Genomic DNA, 19,183 nt, shown 5'->3' on the forward strand with positions numbered 1-19,183 from the left:
ATTTACTGCCAGCTTCCAAATTTTAATACAAAAAAGCAAAGTTTCCTTAAGTTTTTATTTTTGTACATTCTGCACATTCATAATGAAAATAATCCAAGAGAGTCAATTTACCTTTAAAACTAAAACATTAACAATAAAATTAAAAAGGCCTCTTTATTATTTTCTCTATAAAGGATACATTTATGCTATGACTAATTTACAGAGATGAGTAAACTTCCTACCTCCAGGAAAAGAGAACAGACAAGGATGAATACATAAGAAACTTGTCCGTACAAACATATCTATAGAGTGTGGATTTATTACCGGATATCAGTAGTCACTTTATTAAATTTAGATATTGTGAAAGACCTCTGTGAGATCAGTGTCAACAGCAGGACAGGCTCCATTAACTCAGAATAGTGGCCAAAACATTTGGGTGGAGAGTTCCCTCCACATCATCCTTTAAGAAATAATTTAATTTGGACAAAGTGGATAAAAAGAAACAAATATATAAAAATATCAAATGCAAATAAGTCCCACACTTACACGCTGCATTACCTAACCACCGGCCTACAGCAGCACTTATTTAACTATAAATAAAACAAGATGACTCAGGGTTGGAGAGGAGTCAAATACATTTTATGATTCATGTAATCTCGCTTGTGTCGTGTGCTGTCTAACATTCACGTTGTTATTGTTATAAGAAAAAGATTGACTAGCCACTTTGTTAGATTAAGACCTGAGGTTTCATCTGCTATCTGCTATTTTTCGCAAAAGTTATTTTTTCACCTTAAAACAGTACTGCTGTGCAGGAAACAATATAATGTTAAAGGAGTAACTCACCCAAAACTAATACTCACAATTGACTCACCCATGTCACTCCAAACCCATATAAAACACAAAGGAAGTCATCAACTGTTGTGCTGCTTTGTTTTTTGTTACACAGATTTTTTTTTCTTAAACTGATTTGGAACAACACAAGTGTCAGTAAATAATATTCTTTATATTTCACTTTTGGATGAACTACTCCTTTAATGTATGACATAAACAAGACCACTAAGAAGTGTGATCTGTTTGTAGATAAAAGAGCAAGGCTGTAGGTATAACTATAAGAAAACTAAACGGATGTTAATATGTGTCAAAAGGGCTGGCATTCATCATGGTTGGAGCTGTCGTAATGCTGACAAATCTGTTCCTTCTCACACACTCATGCTCGCTCGAACACACTTCACACAAAATTCTCATACACTTAGCGGCGTCTATCTCTAGATGTATTGCTACGGCTCAGAGAGGATCTGCTGCCCCCTGCAGTTTTGGAGTCACCATCTCTGTTCCCCCTGGAGGCATCTCTCCTCTTTTCTCCCTCTCTACCCCTTTCTCTCTCTCTTTCTTTACCTCTATCTCTTTCTCCCTCAGCTGAAAGACCCACACCACCACCTGCTCCCACTCCCCCCGTGGCCCCGCCAACTCTTTCACGGCCTTTTGCTCTTTCTCTCCGTTCTTCTCGTTTTTTGTCCTCCTCATCCTGGAGTTCCTTCCTCCTCTTCTCTCGTTCCTTTTTGCGCTCGTCACGCTCCAGAGCTCTCTGTGTCACCTGGAAAGAAACGGCAAAGACTTAAAATGAGTAAAAAGCATGCAAACTAAAATGTCTGTCAAGTGCATACGAGATCTACTGACCTGCTCTTCTGTGAGGGGTAGCCAGTATATACAGGGAGCTGCTTTAGTTTTACGGAACAAATCATCAAGAAGTTTTGCAGGAGGCTCCTCTGGTTTATCTAAAGGAGTTGCAATAAAGAGGCAAATCACAACAAAAGTAACAGGAAGATATGGACTATATAAAGCAATTGACCTATTTCCCCTCACCTTTTTTCTCAGTTCTTTTCTCTTTGCTCTTCTCGCTCTCTCTGCGTCTGCGGTCCTGTGATCGTGACCTTGTTGTTCCAGCTTTGTCCTCACTCCCGAATTCCTTTACCTTACCCCGATCCCACTCCCGCTCAGAACGAGTACTCTCTCTTCTCTCCATTGCTCTTTCTCTCTCTGCCAACTGGTCCCTCATGACCGAAATACCATCTCTGTCTCTTTCTCGTTCCTTTTTCTCGCGGTGTGTGGGCATATGTGGTTTAGGGGCAGCAGGCCGATTCGGGGTTCCTGAAGCTTGGGGGTCATTTCCATCACCTGCACGATTACTGGACAAGATACCTTTATGGAAGTCCAACTAAACACCAGAAAAGAAACATTAAAATGTGTAACTAAATTCGACTAGAAAAGAACTAGAAATTACATTGTATAAAAGCAAGTGTAACAGGTTTAGAAAGATCGTTAGACCTCATCCTGGTCACAGAAGTCCACACGTAGTACTTTGGGATTACTGGTAGGCCATTTTACACCATGCAGCGCTTCTCGGGTGGCCATCGATTCCTCTGTAGTCGAGTACTAAGCAAGAAAAACACAGGGATGTTCAAATGTAAAATACTTTGAAACAATTAAAGGGAAATTAAAAAGAAAAATAAATCTTACAGTAACATAGCAGTGGGATTTTATCTTGTCGATCCAGAAACCCTCCTCCACCAAAGTACCTGTTCGGTTTAATAGCTCCTTCAGCTGACCCAGAGTGAAAGGTCGCACCTAAAAAAAACGTTTTAATATCAGTGACACAACCATAACAATCAAGCCCCAGCACAAATATGTTTCGAAACCATTTGCAGTCAAGAACCAAAACCAAATTCATACTGGTAAAAAACAGCAAACACTAATCCTAAAATTTGCTATCCTGCTTTCCAAATTATTTGTTAAATACTAAGCAACAAAATGAGCAATGTTTGTGAAAGTGCTTACCAGGTTGCACACGTGTATGATGTTGGAAGTTTTCCCACGAGGAGGAGACAGCTCGCGACTTGGTCGTATGGGGTCGTCGATTGTGATGGACACACCTGATTTCTGCTGACTGATGGACCTCCGCACCAAGGAATCATTGGGAGTGACTGAGAAAGAAATAATCTTACAAGCTTGCATAGGAAACAGCAAGCAAAGGATTTCTTATTTTAAACCGTTCAAAAGCTAGTCTGCATCAGTGATAGTCACCTTTCATGGCATCTCCCACTTCTGTTTCCATAGCAGCATCCGAGGAGCGCTCCGGTTTCCTTGTTTTTTCCTTCTCTCCGCCAGTCCATTTCTCGTCTTCTTCCTCTTCCTCATCCTCATCATCACCATCATTCTCTATTTTTTTCTCCCCATTCTCATGTCCATCAGATGGAACAATCTGGATTACATGTGAATTATTTTACACCCAAATCAGTAAGGCAATACAAGTTATATTTATTAGTCAAGTTCTATTTTAGTTATACAGCTTCCTCTATAACCACGTTTCTTGCATGAAGCCCATTTTCTCAACTACTTGTTCAAGTTGCCATAGAACCCTTACCTGTGTCACTGTGCGTCTAATCTTCAGGCCCTGATCATCTTCGAGTTTGTCTACATCATGAGGACCTGCTGAGTCTTCACTAGAGAGCTGGCCCTCATCTGGGTGCAGTTCAACCACAGCCTCCAGGACAGGCTTGATTTCTGGAATTAATGTCTAGAAAAAGGGTAGCCTGATTATACACTTAACTTACTGTTATTAAAATTCATGCATTTCTGTCAATGGATACACCAAATAATTACACACAGCACCTTTAATTGAATTACCTTCAGTGACTCAGTGGTGATGCTAATCGATGGCCTCTTGGCAGTGACTGCTGTACTTGAACCCCACCTTCTCTTCCTGTTGGCTCCGCCCACAGGCTCAGCAGCATTCTCTGTTTTACCTGATGGAGTGAAAATAATCAATGGTAAAACACAGAACAGCTAAAGAAACTAGGGCAGGAACGAAGTTGATTGCAGACATTGAAACCATTTCTAACTTATATTCATTGTTTTCTATTTATAGGTATACGTTTAGGCAAAATTATCATGTTTTTTCATTCTGTGAGCTACTAACAGTATTTCTCAAATTAAAAAAAGTTTTTATTAGGAATGTGTACGAATGTTTGAATATTCAATCCACAATAACTATTTGAATATTAAAAATACCCTTCGAATATTTGTAATTTTTATAAGAATAAAACTGCATCGCAATAAGGTTAAGTTGCCACTACACAAGACCTTAGAGTTGTCACGTCTTATAGCACTTCTTAATGATTTTATAACATACAGAAAATATAAAAAACTAATTGGAATGTGTTCCTAAATCTTTGTTCACCCAGATCGCAAGCTAGTTTAAATATTTTATGTTTACACACCAGATGCCCGGATCGCGTTTTATGCTCAGCTCACATCACCGTATTAAAATGTTTCAAGCCACAGAATTCGTTAACATAACTTACATCATGTATAAAAATATCAACGTAATATTAGTTGATTAAAAATAATACAATTATTAACATATTGATAACAATTGATTTTAGTGGTTGTTCTTAGTAAATTCATATTTGTTTGTTAAAACTATATTAAGTAATGCTAATTTCAACAACTTGAAACATGAAAATGTACATTTCACTGAAACTAATGTTAATGAATTTTGCCTTAACATAAGACTGGCACCTTTTTCCATACCTAAAAGCTTGAATTTTTCTTCTAGTTCAAATAGGGTCGTTGCCTGCAAGTTACATCCTGTAAATAAATATACACGGATGCTTTTTTGACTGTTTTAAAACGCGCTGTAAAACAAAAGAAATGAGATAACCATTTGTCACAGACTGTTAATATAAAGTCGTTTTGTTTTGTATTATAGTGTTCGGCGCACGTTTTAATGCAGTTTTTCTTTTTTTTTAACATTAAAAAAACCTATATATACATAATATTACTGTGTTATGAATATTTAATGATAATTATAAGTTTGATGTGAAATTGTGACTTAATAAAAACACAAATTACGCAATTATTAATGTTATTTAAATAAACAAATATTTTTAATATGAAATTAATGAAAAATGCCCATCTCTAGTTTCTATTTGCAGAAAAACTGGAGAAACTCAGACATTGCTGTTGGATGATGTTCAAATTCAACAGACACTGGACTGCAATGGCCACAACACATCTAGAAATGCTGATTTTAAATGACAATTTGTGATGCTGACAATGGCACAGTGTACAGCAGTGTAACATATACTATCATCCAAAACCAATTCAGGACTACCACCTCTTTGGCGTTAACATTAGGCACCAGCTTCCATCAGTTGACAAGGGCACAGAAACATATAAACATAAAAATATACGTACCGCTCAGTGAGATCTTGCGCGCAGCAATCAATTTCGCAGGAGAGCTCTGAAATAAAATAGAAAGGAGGAGAAACAAGATCCCAGTGGATGTGTGGGGAAAGAGACATACACGACAAAAGAGACATATTGGGAAAAGAAGGGGGAATGAGAAAAGGAGAGGGGAAGAACAAATGCACAGCTATAAGTTACCAATAATATTCAGTTGCTTACATAGTGGTTCAGAGAGTCCCACCCTTACTATACACTGTTGCTTGAATTAAATGTCCCTCACATAGCTGCCATTTTTCTTTGTATTTAAAGGAATACTTCGCCAAACAAAAAAAAAAATTCTGTCATCATTTACTCGCCTTGTAGTTGTTCCAAAGCTGTATAAATTTGCTGATTAACACAGAGAAAGATATTTGGAAGAATAATTATAACCAGACATATTTTGCATCCCATTGAGTGCCATAGTAGGAAAAAATACTTTATATATTTTAATGATCTGTTGAAAACAAGTGAAGACATTTTGAAGAATGTAGGACAGTAAACAGCGGGCACTTTTGAATGCCATTGTATATTTTATAGGTGAAGGTGAGTAAATGATGATAGAATTGTCATTGTCCTTTTTGGGTGAAGTATCCCTTTAACTTTAAATCTGGCTAACACATCCTGACCATTTCCCCTAATTTACTAAACCAGGTATAAAACATGACTACAACACCTTGTCAACCAATCTTAAATCACTATTATCTGACACTAGTAATTAATTAAATAAAACAAACTAACACTCTTAACATGGAAAGGTGTTTTAAAGTTGAGATTTAAGTTAATCAAAAACATATACATCTTGGGAAAAAGGGTTTTCCTGGTACCATTGACACCTGATTCCTCCCTGGCTTGGCTATGGCCCAACCGTACAGCACTGTATTTAGGCAATCAGAGGAGGCTGAGTAGCGTGGGTGGTATACGATCACAATTGAGTGTGCTGATTGGCCGGCTGACAGGAACTGCTCTTTTTTGCTGCATGTTTTATGGCATTTTGTTGGTGGCATTCGATATCGCTGGTCAAAGTTTAAAGTCTTTAAAGTGTTTGTTGAGTGTGGTATGAACAGTGAAAGTCTTTGGCACACAACAGATGATGGCTTTATAACACTGCCGGTATCTCTGGTGTCCACCATGAATGGGGTGACTTCAAATAACCAGAAAATAAAAACTTGTCCCATTTTAATGTCCACAAATTCTGGTTACAGTCTTGTTCAGGATAATGAAGTGTTTCGTCAAATCCTTTGTAGACATTACCGACATGTAGACATACCGATCACGCTGGTAACATCATGTTTTTGGCCATTTTGCAAATGTTCTCAAACATGGGCTGTTATGATGCTGTTCACAAGGTCATGTGGATGTTTGGGTTGATGGTAGCAGTTGCTGCAATGTTACTTTGATCAGTTGAGTTTATGGTCCTTTAACATGATTAAGTCCAAAAGGTTGTCCATTTAGGGTGATATCCTTTCAAAATAATGCACTGCATGATATAAGTGGCTTCTGGCAAACTTCAACCAAATGATGAGACCCAACAATATCAATGCCTAATAGTCCAGCGGTTAATCCATAAGCCTTGCTTATCAGCTCAGACTGGTAAAATCAAGTGTTCAGTTCACAAGGATGTGATAAAACAGCAGACGGCTGTGTAATGAGTCCATTTAGATATCAGTTCATTCAAGTCTTTAAGTGTGGGCAAAAACAGCAGAAGGCATTGAGACACTAACAGCTGCGTGCACATCCTGTTGACAGGAGAAGTCCATCTTGTGCTTGTGTGTTGCTAGCATAAACTCTCTCTGTCTTTGTTAAGAGAGATATGTAGTGTACAACATGACTGATGCCTTGCCCATTTCACCAGCTCTTTTGATTCTTTCAGGCAGTCCAATCAGGAGGCCACATCAGTTTTCTATGATGAGACGCAGTGGCAAATGATCCGGCAGGTTCCGTCAGGCTAAAGTGTGAAGTGGCGACTCTGGGGGGCCTAACTCAGGTACAGCCGAGACGCTTGGGCATAGCGGGGCAGGTGATGGAGGTGGAAGAGGAGAAGAGGTGGTGGCAGTATGCAGGTACCAGTATGAGCAATGGAAGAGGGGAGGGCACCTTTACAACAAAGCAATCAACGGGATTTTAAACCACAAAACAGTCATACTACCAGATCCACAGATAAGGAAAGAAAACAAAAGTAAGAGAAAAGAGTGGGAGAAAGAGATAAAGGGGGACAAAAGAAAAGGGGAGAATAGTGTGTCTACAGCTTACGGCTATAGCTACATTTGGTCAGGAGTTATTATACATCTTTCAGGAAACTAAAACTTGCATTTACACAGACTCTTTGTGCTTAACTATAAGCTGATAATGGGATGAGCAGAAACTGCGACTGCTGATGATTTGGATTCTATATAGATAGCACTGATCTTTATGATTACATTGTAATCAAAATGATGCAAAGCTAAACATAAATATAGTCCTCCTTAAGCCGTGTGTCCACCAAGGCGTTTTGGCCACAATTGACAATCATAGTAGGAAGAATTCATTTTTATTTTAAACACAAAGAATATATTTTCACTACTATTGTAATTACTCTACTATGGTGGTCATTGACTTCATTTACATGCACCCCCATAATGCCATATAAAATATTTTGGCAATACTGCGATTACACTTAATTAAATTTAAATAATATGAGCTCATAATTGCAGTAAGCATACTAAAAAGTAACATATGTGGTGTACGCTGGCTTTAAACGCAATATGAAGGCATGTGAACACACTAATTGCATTTATGCTGCCTGATCAAGGTGCGCATGTGCTTCTTTCACGCACCTCAAGCGCAAATTTATTGTTAACATGACGGTCTTTGCAGTAAACACAATTTGCCATCAGCAGTCTCTGCTCCTTATCGTCACACAAAAACAGCGCGATGACAGCATACATTAACGTTGCAGAGACGTCTTCCATCATATTTCTATATGCATCACGGCGCAGAATAACCATAAAATACGTCCACATAGCATTTTTTTGCATTTGACGCAAATATATTAAAACTATAGCCAGTAACACACACATACTGTATCAAAGATCCTCGATTGTGCTGTGTATCATAGCAAATAATTAGACTTATAAAACTTCCATGCAAACGGGAGCAAAGAGGTGTTCTCATCTCATGTAAACATGTTACTGCGATTAAGTCCTTATTCTAAATATTGGAAATAATCGCATTATTAACGCGCATGTAAACAGTCAATGATGTCCCAGAAATGTTAGTTGCTAAGATTTATCAAAATATCTTTCTCTGTGTTTATCGGAATACAGATTTGGAACAACTCGAGGATGAGTAATTCATGACAGATTTTTTTCAGTTAAGCTGTTACAGGTATCCTGATTCATCTCAGTGTGATCTTTGTCACTACAGAGGAACATCGTAATGTTTTAAACTGCCCTTCAGTACACACTCATTAAAACACAATGACCTCTACAGCATGTCGTTCTACGCTTTATTAGTCATCCAAATTCCTTAGGCACTGCTCCTATAAATTGATAGGAGGTAAGGGAATGTACAGACAAAAAACAGTAAAGAGACCCAAACTAATACCTGAATGTGAACTAAATGTGAAAAGATAAGACAATCTATGTTCACTTACACCTGCTATGAAGTTCAGGTATGGTTCAGCTGGACCTGCCTCTTAAAAAGAGTTTTACCCTCTCCCCTTTTCAGAATTACTGTTTCCACTGGTCTTTTCCTAGGCCTTCTTACCTTCTCTGGACAAAGGTCGCTTGCATCTGCCTCCTGGTGGTCAGGTTGTTGCAGTGCACTCTCTGAGTCTGAGCGGCCCTCCTGTTCCATGGTAACTTGCCCCGCAGGCTCAGAGAGACCTTCCTGTTTGATCTCCCTGAAGAGAAAGAGTCAAGAAAGCAGAAGAGAGACAGAAAGAGTGAGGGCTAGCTTTCACTTTATCTATAAACAACAACCCAGCTAAGTGACACTCACCGACATACACAAACCATATGACATCCTTAGGCAGAGTCAGTAAACAACGGAAAGGAACAAATGGACAACATGCATAAAATCCATCTACTAAAATCACTCCTCAATTATTCATCCATATGACCTTCATCATTAGTTCTCGCATCACCTTCTACCAAGAGTAATAATTTTCTCATCTCAAAGGATTTACACATAAATAACAAAGCTCAGACTTGTCTTTATTTGCAGACATCTACATTTGTTTAATCAAAAGTGTTGTATGTAATAAACCACTGACAGGGGATTACATCACCAAAGCTCACGACAGGGGATTTGATTCAATCCAACATCTCCCTTACACAAATACACCCCTGCGCACCACACCTTCACACTGTAATCACCTGAGGCACAGAACCCCTGATGAAGATCGATGAGGCAAGGCTGCCTTCAAGTTGTGCGAGCACAAGGGTTCCCCCTTCGTATTAAAGCAGCCAACACATGCTGAGGGGAAGGGGCAGCAGCCAAATCCCCCAGAACAATTAACATTTACACATGAATGCAGAGAGCCACCAAGAGGTAAATCTGAAAGATGGTCTCCGTTCATTTTCAGTGCTTTAAGACTGACAAACAATTCATAAATAACACACTAATTTCCATTTTAACAACAGTTTTGGGTGCCAAGCTTGACGTTTTAAAACACACTTCTGTCTTTTCTTTCTCATCACTGTCATTACGTGTCAGGCTTTCTTAAATTTTTGGCTGGGGACATAAGCCATTCTTTTGTTGTACCGGCTGTACACTCCTTTAATGAACATAAAAAAATTAACACTTGAATCCAGTAATTTCTGGATGCAATTTTTTTGTTTAGACATCAACTGAGCTACTCTTGCTCAGATTATTCATTTCAGCAACAGGTAACACTTTGACAACGCTTAACAGTTTACATTCATTGTAATATAGGCGACATGCAAGCTGTCTTAACATTGTTTTATTCATAAGGTTGATCCTGCATCGTTTTTAAAATGCATGCGATCATGAACATGGATATCTCCATTACTAATGTATCGCTACATTCGCCTCTGGTGATTAAAACGTACTACATCCTTTACTGAATTTAACGTGGTTGAAAAAGATTCCCACCTCCACAGCATGTTATGCATTTCAATTGGGTTGAAAAACCGAGCCAGAAAACATATCGGACTTCATCGGCGGATGTGATCGTATGACCGCTCGACAGAATACGAATCATGATGCCCATGATGCTGTGTAGGTAGAAACCCGCTGGGTTTTGAGACGCCGCAAACCCTTTGCACAGATTATCCAATGAAACGAAATAGCACCTGCCATTCATCAAATATACTACACAGACCACCCTGCAAACACAAACGTTGTAGTGATTAAGATAGACAGATAAATGTCTATCAACTCAACGCTGAGGGTATTTCTAGAAACCCGCTCTCTTTATCCTAGCCTTACCCGTTTTGGTTGCCGTCCGACAGCATAATGTCAAGATTTTACGGGAAACGCGACGGGCGAATATATACTGGTTCTGTCAGTCACGGATTCGTAAACAGAAACGCGAGAAGTAGGTGCGTTGCAAGACGGTTGTTTCTCCAGTGCAGTGCGTAGAAACAGTCACGGCGGCGCTCACAGAGCAGCCATATTGAGCAGCGCTGGGGGGAAGTGTGAGCAGAGTGCGAGCAGGACCCCACCTCCAAGGCCACGCCGGTTGAGAGGCTGTCATATAGAACGCCTGAATACAAATACATCTGCCCTCAACGTTTCTCCAGAGGATTCGCCGTCCCAAATGAAACCTTAAGACTGGTTAATTTCTCCTATCGGTAAACGTCACTTATACGCAACTAAGATGATTTAAAGCATTTCAATACTACACTGTCCATCATCCCAAAAACAGCAATAGTCAAAAATGCTAGGTGCACTAAATCTTTTACTGCATTTATGCGCTTTTGAAGGGTCCTTCGCGAAGGGGACGCCATTTGTAGGGTCGTTCCAAACTAAAGTGAAACGTTACACCTGACCTGAATCTCTTCGCGAGGGGCCCTTTTCAGAAGTGCGTTAGCGAAGGGTACATTCCAGGGTCACTTCAATGTTCCTGTGTTTTATACCATTTGTGAGTGATAACTATGATATAGTAGATTTAAGATGGTAAAAATAGAGTATACAATAATTTTGTTTATAGGGAAGTCTGTTTAATAATAGTATAGGTTTCCTTAATCATATATTTCCTTTTTAATACCAAGCAAAGGGAAAAATCAAGGTGAAATTAGACATAATTATACAATGTTCAAAGAAGGATAAATTAAATATATATATATTTTCAATAACTGAGACCTGGATTAATAGTGCAGGGTAGCCGTTGTCAAGGTAACATTTGGCCAGTCATTCCCTTTATGAAGGGAGTTCCAAATGCATACACGAGAGACAGTAATGCCCTACACACTTCAAACAGTTCAATTCAAGGGCTCAGCCCTTCGAAGTGAGTAGGGCATAAGGATGCTCACTTCCGTTTGGAAAATGCCCAATGTGTAATACTTTACATCATGACCTATTATACTTATAAATCTGCATGTAACTAACTAATATTTACATTATTGTAAATAGAAATACTTATCCATTTGTGTGATTCTTTCAAAACTGAAATTAGCTGTGTGTCCTATTTAAACAGGTCAGAACTACCATCTGCATATGGCCTGGTGAGAAGTACTAAATGAGGGCAAATGGGCAATCTCACTAAACTATGCATGACAACAGGCTGTTGAGTTTGAGCTCATACATTTCTAAGCTTGTGCATGCTGTGAGGTCCACCTGTGTTTAGTATGTTTCTGTGATTCCAGAGAGAGGAATGTCAAGACAAAACAATCGTTATGAATACCTTTCAGATTTGAATGGAAGTTAGGAATGCATGTAAGTGGGGCTTGACATATTCAAATCTTTAAAACAGTTCAAAATACTGAGATAAGAATAGAAACCATTCTTTTATGACAGAACCAGCAAAACACTAAAACAGAGCATTAGAAAAAGCTCAAAAGCAATATTATTTAGTTTATAGTTCATTAAGCTTATTTAAAATATGCTTGAATCTGTTTTGACATTTTGAAAGCATTTTGTTTGTGGGTTTGAACATATGTGATATAAAACCTGTTTCATACTGCATGCGTCAGCAGCAGTGCAGCGATCATTTCGGCGCGGAGTCTATTTTGCTGTTGCTCCCGCTCAATTAAAGCAACCATGCATACTTTACGGACCATATCCACATTGATTGACAGGAAAGCCTAATTATCAATGTTAAACATGCCGTATTCTCATTCTTAACATGAGAGAACTTGTCAAAAAACGAGTTGGGCATATTATTTCTGTGCTCGATACACTCCCCCAGCAATCGTACAGGTTTCGGAAAGTTTTTTTCATTTCATTTGAGTTATGAATGTTATATAAACGGAAATCATTTGTAACTGATATATGGAGCTGTCCCTTCGCTAAAAGATGCCGGATATGAACCACATGCAAATGAGTGAAACTGATGTCTGTGTTTTGATGACAATGTGCTTTAGTTCAGCCTACTCCCGCATTATACTGTCAGTGTACTGTCTGAAACCCACTGTCATCATAACCTTCTGAAAGCAGATAAAACTACATAGACATAATGTTATTTGCTTATATTCCATTTGTGTGTGAGAAAAGCGATTGCACTCTCCTATGGCGAGTTAACCGTTTAGGGACTTTGTATCCTTCAAAGCACAATGGCTTTTTATTTATAACTTGTACTACGTAGATCTAAAAGAGCATGAAACAGGCAGACATAAATCATAGCAATGCAATCTACTTAAATGCGCTTTGATGAAGTTCTGGAAGATATTTTGCACATTGATGCATGTAAATAGCGTAATGCGAAATTGCATTGTGGTACCGTGTCACCACAGACACGGGGGAGCACGGTACCACAATGCAATTACGCATTACTCTATTTACATGCATCAATGTGCAAAATGCATATGTTGCCGGTGTGAAATGACTATGCTAACGCTCTCCCTACGCGCTGCTCACACGTGCAGAATGAACCGGGTGTAACACTATGTATATGAAAGGTGCTGCTGACCTGGGAGATTTGGTCTTCGTTTCTTTCATATCTGCTTTTTGGTTCTCGGTCTTCTTATCCTGGTTTAAAACAAACAAAAATAACTTATTATGAAACAATTACAATATAGTCATCACAAAACAATGTCAATATTTTACTTGTTTTTATACAACAAAACTCTCCTGTGTTTTTCTTCAGATCACACTACATGTGTGAGAAGTTTTGCTCAACTCATTACACCCAGAGAGACCAGAGAGTCAAACTGGTGCATCAGTATTAGCATGGCAGGCTCATCATTAGAAAACACAAAAGAAGAGAAAAACAACAAGACTTTAAGGGTGGACATGTGGATAAGAGATTACACACCTTTTTTTGGCTGTGTGGCCTGGATTTCTCATGTGAAGGAGAGCTTGAAGAATGGGAGGATGATGACTCTGAATCAGAAATTGATTGACTTGATGTTGAGGAGCGTGGTTTGTGAGCGTCTGATGTTTTTCCTACTTCACCTTCATCAGATGAAGAGTGTGAAGATGGGACCATAATACTCTCCTCTTCTGCTCTAGGTGACAGTTTCTCTAGTATCTTAACTTCTTTGTTCTCCTCGCTGTGTTTTGATTGAGAAGCAACTGTAGAAGTCTCCGTTTCCATCATAACATCTTCAGAGCAGGTAGGTGCTGTGTTGAGAACTGACACCTGCTCAGGTTTTGAAGGTGACTTAAGTGACTCCGGTGGCGGGACGGCAGAGAAAATGTGTGGTCTTTTAAGTGAAAACATTTTGGATGCTTTCATATGGAATGGTGCAGCGGTCTCATTCACTTTCTCATTTTCTTTCTCTTCACCTCTTTTTTGCTCATCTTTCTCATCGTGAGTTTTTGAGATCTTATTCTCCAATTCATGATGAGTATCTTGCTGAACAGAGGGCATTGTGGGTACTGATACAGACACATGTGGCCTGTTAAGCTGCTGAGTTGAGTTTTGAGGTACGGTCTGAACATTTGTTCCCATAAGTACTTCAGGTGCTTCTGCTGGTTTGCCACCCTCCTGCTCTTCAACTTCCATTTCCCCTTCTATCCCTACCTTCTGTCCACCAACAAACACACCCTCAGACTCCATTTTGAGTACAAGCAGACTCAGAGGACCAGGTCTTCGTGTGGACGGAGGTTCTGGGCTGCTGGATCTAGAACTGGAGCTGGAATCCTGCCTCTTGAAAGGAGGAGGAGAGGGCATGGAGCCTGGCTCTGGAGCAGCACCATCTCCTGGGCCCACTGCTTCATCTTGGTCATGGGGGCTTTGTTTGGGAGTGTCAGGAAGTAAAAAGGAGAGCTCTGGGGGTGGGGATGGAGGAGGAGTGGGTTGGCGGAGCTGCAGAGGAGGCTGAGGTACTGGCTGAGGCTGGGGAGGAATATGTTGTGGGGGCTGAAGCTTTCGACGGGATCGTTGGGGGACTGTGGCTGGTGGAGGTTGTACAGGAGGAGCCCGCACACTCTTTTTCGCGTTTGAGGACGGACCCCATTCATCATCGTTGTCACTGTCATCATCCTCTCCCTCATCATCACCATCAGCTTGAACAAAAGCTGCAGCTCTTGCAGAACGGCTAAGCTGCAACACTGACTGGGCAGGACCTGTTTCAACTGGGGCTGTTCCTTCCCTCTCTTGGGAACGAGGCATCATAAGTGGCAGGCCTTGACGCTCGGGTTGTCCAACCACCCGTACAGACAAGGAGGCAACTGCCCGTGGAGGAGAAGGTGTAGCAACTTCCTCAAGGCTAGGAAAATTAGGAGGAGGTCTGTTCCTCCCGGCTTTAGTATCAGGGGCTTCGTGAGGCAGATGAGAAGGGCTCATATCCAGAATGTGTGATCCCATTAAACCAGGGTCATGGGGCAACCCTCCTCCACGATCCCCACCCTCTGCCTGGCTTAGAGATATATGAGAATGTACAATGCGATGCTAAAAAACAAAGAATGCAATACAGTGAAATCGTATCACATGGCCAACAATACATATCACAGGGCGACATCATGTCGCATACGTGCTTTTACTGCTTTAGTACACATTGGAGGGCGGTAGGTGAGACACGAGTAATTGACTTTTTAGTCACTTTTCAGAAAAGATTGTACCAGAACTAGCCCAGGTAATGTAGTCAATAAGGCCAGCTCATCGAGTTGCAATTCCTGGATTTCGGTCACAACAGAGTTGTATCACATTACATTAGTAAGGACTTGAAGATTGTGTCACATTACATTAGTAAGGACTTGAAGATTGTGTCACATGTGCTGCAAACGAAAGTGGTTTGTGAGTCTCAGACGGGTGCTCATCTGGCAGAGCTACGGTCTCATGCCGTGGAGGAATGGCAGCTATCAGATAAAGATGGAGGTGCTTGTGATCGATGTAGCTCAAATCGCAACATTCTCTCACGTGAAAATCTTTTTGTGCAGTTTCAGGAAGTTCCCTGTGTCCAGTGCTTTCATTTTATATTTTTTATGTAAGGGATAATGTACAGGCAGCTGATTGTTAAAGCCCCTACAATGTGACCAAGATCCGACGCAAAGCGGACGGTCTTGCACGGAGGAGCTGCTTACTTTCGGTTTTAAGGTAAGAAATGACGTTCAAACGGTACAAACAGGCAAATTGGTTTAATCATTTGTAGATATAATGTCATTATAGTATTGAATTGAAAGGCATATTTATAATTATTTTTTGTTTAATTATTTTCAGCATCCGGTGTTATTAGTTTTGAGCATTTGTTATTTGAAAATAATAACCCTTGAAATGTCGCAACTGGCCAATCATAATCAAGCATTCAAATGAGCAATGTAATGATTACTTTGTTTGATTTTTTTTATGATTTGTTTATTACTACACTGCTGAAGTGCAAAGTTCGTTTTCTTGAAGATTGACAATTCATAAATAGGTGTGGTCTCTGGTTTTCTGGTAAATTAGTTAATTTAATGTTTATACATTTGTTTACATTTAAATGTCTTACAAGTACATTGCACTATATTAGTTTTAAGTACATTCCTTGCATTATGCACTTTAAGAATTTAATATTGTGTATTTGCTACTTTGTTCATGCTCAGACTTAATTTTTGTTTGATGTTAGATACATAGAAGAAGAGCAGGTAAAATTAAAGGTTCAGTTAATATATCTGACTGCTTGTATTTATTGACAAAATTGCATACATGTGAACTAAACAAATTTAAATTTGAGTCGTCAAAGCATCATGATATCAAATTGAACCAAATCGATGACATGAGAATCGTAACCAAACCGAACCGTGACACCATTGTAGGTTCAAACTTCTAATAGGTGTGTCTGTTTGTTCACTGCTTTTCAGTGATGGATGTTAAATAAACGGTGGATATAACGCTGGATGTGGAGATTGTTTGAAATTGATAGATGGCGCGTTCCCAGTGCTAAAAGATGCTGGACATGAACTGCACAAAGGGATTAATGTGATGATGTGTTGCTTGCTTGCTAAGACTGTAGTTCAATCCAACTCTCCCCACCTCTAGTAGCTCAAGTTTTTCCGGAAATAACCGTACAGCTGTATCTCTCTTTAATATATTTGATCAAACTAAATACTCTTAGAAGATACGACATATGCAATACTCCTTTATAGGCACTCAAGATTAATATGAGATACGCAATCTTTAAACAAATGTGTACGTACCTTGTCTGGCAGACATGAAGTGCTTTCGCTGGTCAACATGTGGTCATCCTGCATTGGACCAGCAGGACGCTGTATCTCTGAAAGGAACATTGCCATGTTATCAAACTTAACATTTCTTCTGCTTTAAAATGCTGTATCAACAACCTAAAAACAAATGTCACTTTAAATCATTTCAATGAGAACATAAAGAGCAAACAGATCCAAGTAAAAGTTCATACAAATGCACAAGGACAAAAAGAAACGGATAAACATTCACGAAGGTGACTGAAAACCAAGTGTTTCCTCAGAGCACACTGCAAGTGTGGGAAGTTCAGTTGAACTCACTTACACCCAGAGAGACACAGTCAGACTCTGGTGCATCAGTATTAGCATGGCGGGATCATCATTGGAAACATTAATGAGCCGTTTTTCAAACATCATATAGCATTATACAATAGAGGTGCCGACATATGTTAACACAGATGGTCAATGTTATAACCTGTGTGTATGTGTAGTTCTTACCATCTGCCTCTGTAGCTTCTCTGGCTTCTCTTTCCAGTCTCTGTCGAAGAAGCTCCTGCTGTTTGGCCAGGTACTGCTTTATAAAGCTGTTCTGACTCATCTCCTCTCCCATCTGAGATACACACAGGAAGAACATACTTAAGCTCTTCAACCCAACTCCCCCCACACAGATGTAATAGATGCTCAGAGGCTATATGTGCTGTATATTGTCAGATAAGAGGCTCGATTTAAACAGATATATGTGCTTTACCCCAACACTACATTAGTTTGGATTACAATTCCTATTAATGTAACATTTTTACAGACTCTACTCACAAGCAGCACATTTTCTTAACTTGTTTAATTGTTGTTAGTGATCCACAAATAGAGCACCTGAGAATGTAAGAAAAAAAATCCTCTTACTTGAGAGTTGGGTTGAAGTCCAGCATGATGGGTGGATGATCGCTGGAGGTTCTCCAACATCAGAGCCTTCACAAATACAACAAACAAGCACATTAAAAATAAAGCGACCGTCATGCAATTTCCAGAAGAAACTTGTGCTGGTTTAGACGTGGGGGTAGTTCAAGGACTGTTAAAACAAACCAGAAAAGCAACACAAACCCTGTTTTCGCAGACTTTGCAAAGATGTCTGATTAATCACAGAGATTCAAACCTATTCTACGCAACTAACATCATGAAAATAGACTCCAATAGCGCCAGCAAATGACTCACCCGTACAGCAAAACATGACCGCTTGCGAAAGTGTGATTGAGCTCTGAATGCAATGTGTATTTAACAGAGGTGGGAGTGGTATCAGACATTCAAAATATTCAGCAGTTTAACACATGACGCTACTTCGCCGATCACGTGTAAATTGGACAGTTAACCGGTCGTTATGGTAAGTGTCCATAGGAAACAACTGCAATGCAACATATGTCATGTAAATGCAGTTTCAAAAAGAGTAGGGGAGTATGAACGATTTTCAACCCCCCCCCCACCCCCATTACTCTGTATTCAGACTAAATTGCGCGTGATTTCAAGTATAAGTGTGAAACGGTCGAACTTTATTGACGGGTGTGTTTAACATTTGCATTCTCAGGTCGTTTATCCCCAGCAGTTCTTCATTTGAAATGTGTTTACGGACGCTAAAAACGTCAACCGCAAATCCATCACACAAGGCTGACAAGCGCGCCCCCACTACAAACATACCACGCGCGGGCACGACGTCAACTCTAGCGGGTTTGTCATGACAGACTGTTAAGAAAAAACGCATCATTTAAACTATGCAATACAACTCATCGGAAGATAGGGGAATTGTTATGTGGTATGGATATGCAGTAAACATGCGGAATTGTCCACATGTTCTCCACAATCATTCGCTTATAAATCAAATACTTGGCCTGCTTGTCGGCTCCGGCTCAACTTGACAGCACACGGTTGCAACACTTCGTCCTTCGACCAAACTTACCCCTTTCAGTCGCTTAATAAGTGCATTTTTCTGTCCACTTTTGGCGAGACCTCTTTGCTCCAGAGCCGCTTTTAAATCCGCAACACGAAGCGAATGAAGCGGTTTCCCGTCTAACGTAACATCCTCGAGTTCCGCCATTTTGCTTCGCTCGAGCGCTCGAACTTCTGGCGTTGTGCACGAGCGCGCTGCGCGTCACCGCTCGTGAATCTCCGGAAGACACACAAGTTGATGTATATTCAGAAGTCGCAG

General features: G+C 39.9%; 1 protein-coding gene and 2 non-coding genes across 3 annotated transcripts; all 3 read right to left on the minus strand.

Annotated features, from left to right (window-relative positions):
• Window positions 1-37: 37 nt before the first annotated feature.
• acin1b (apoptotic chromatin condensation inducer 1b) lies at window positions 38-19,092 on the minus strand. The gene is made up of 17 exons (XM_056757215.1): window positions 18,935-19,092; window positions 17,890-17,955; window positions 17,488-17,599; window positions 16,987-17,063; window positions 13,682-15,262; window positions 13,337-13,395; window positions 9,010-9,145; window positions 5,236-5,281; window positions 3,664-3,782; window positions 3,401-3,553; window positions 3,061-3,238; window positions 2,815-2,960; window positions 2,497-2,604; window positions 2,305-2,412; window positions 1,843-2,194; window positions 1,657-1,754; window positions 38-1,573 (listed from the first exon to the last, which is right to left on the minus strand). Exons 1-17 carry the CDS (start codon window positions 19,070-19,072, stop codon window positions 1,229-1,231), a joined length of 3,822 nt encoding a protein of 1,273 aa, XP_056613193.1. The 5' UTR covers window positions 19,073-19,092; the 3' UTR covers window positions 38-1,228.
• LOC130432039 (small nucleolar RNA U6-53/MBII-28) lies at window positions 13,505-13,617 on the minus strand. Its single transcript, XR_008908394.1, has one exon. It is a non-coding gene; the product is annotated as a small nucleolar RNA U6-53/MBII-28 (small nucleolar RNA).
• Window positions 17,265-17,377, minus strand: LOC130432032 (small nucleolar RNA U6-53/MBII-28). Its single transcript, XR_008908392.1, has one exon. It is a non-coding gene; the product is annotated as a small nucleolar RNA U6-53/MBII-28 (small nucleolar RNA).
• Window positions 19,093-19,183: the final 91 nt, after the last annotated feature.

The sequence above is a fragment of the Triplophysa dalaica genome, chromosome 1, assembly GCF_015846415.1.
Source record: "Triplophysa dalaica isolate WHDGS20190420 chromosome 1, ASM1584641v1, whole genome shotgun sequence".
Lineage (NCBI taxonomy): Eukaryota > Metazoa > Chordata > Actinopteri > Cypriniformes > Nemacheilidae > Triplophysa > Triplophysa dalaica.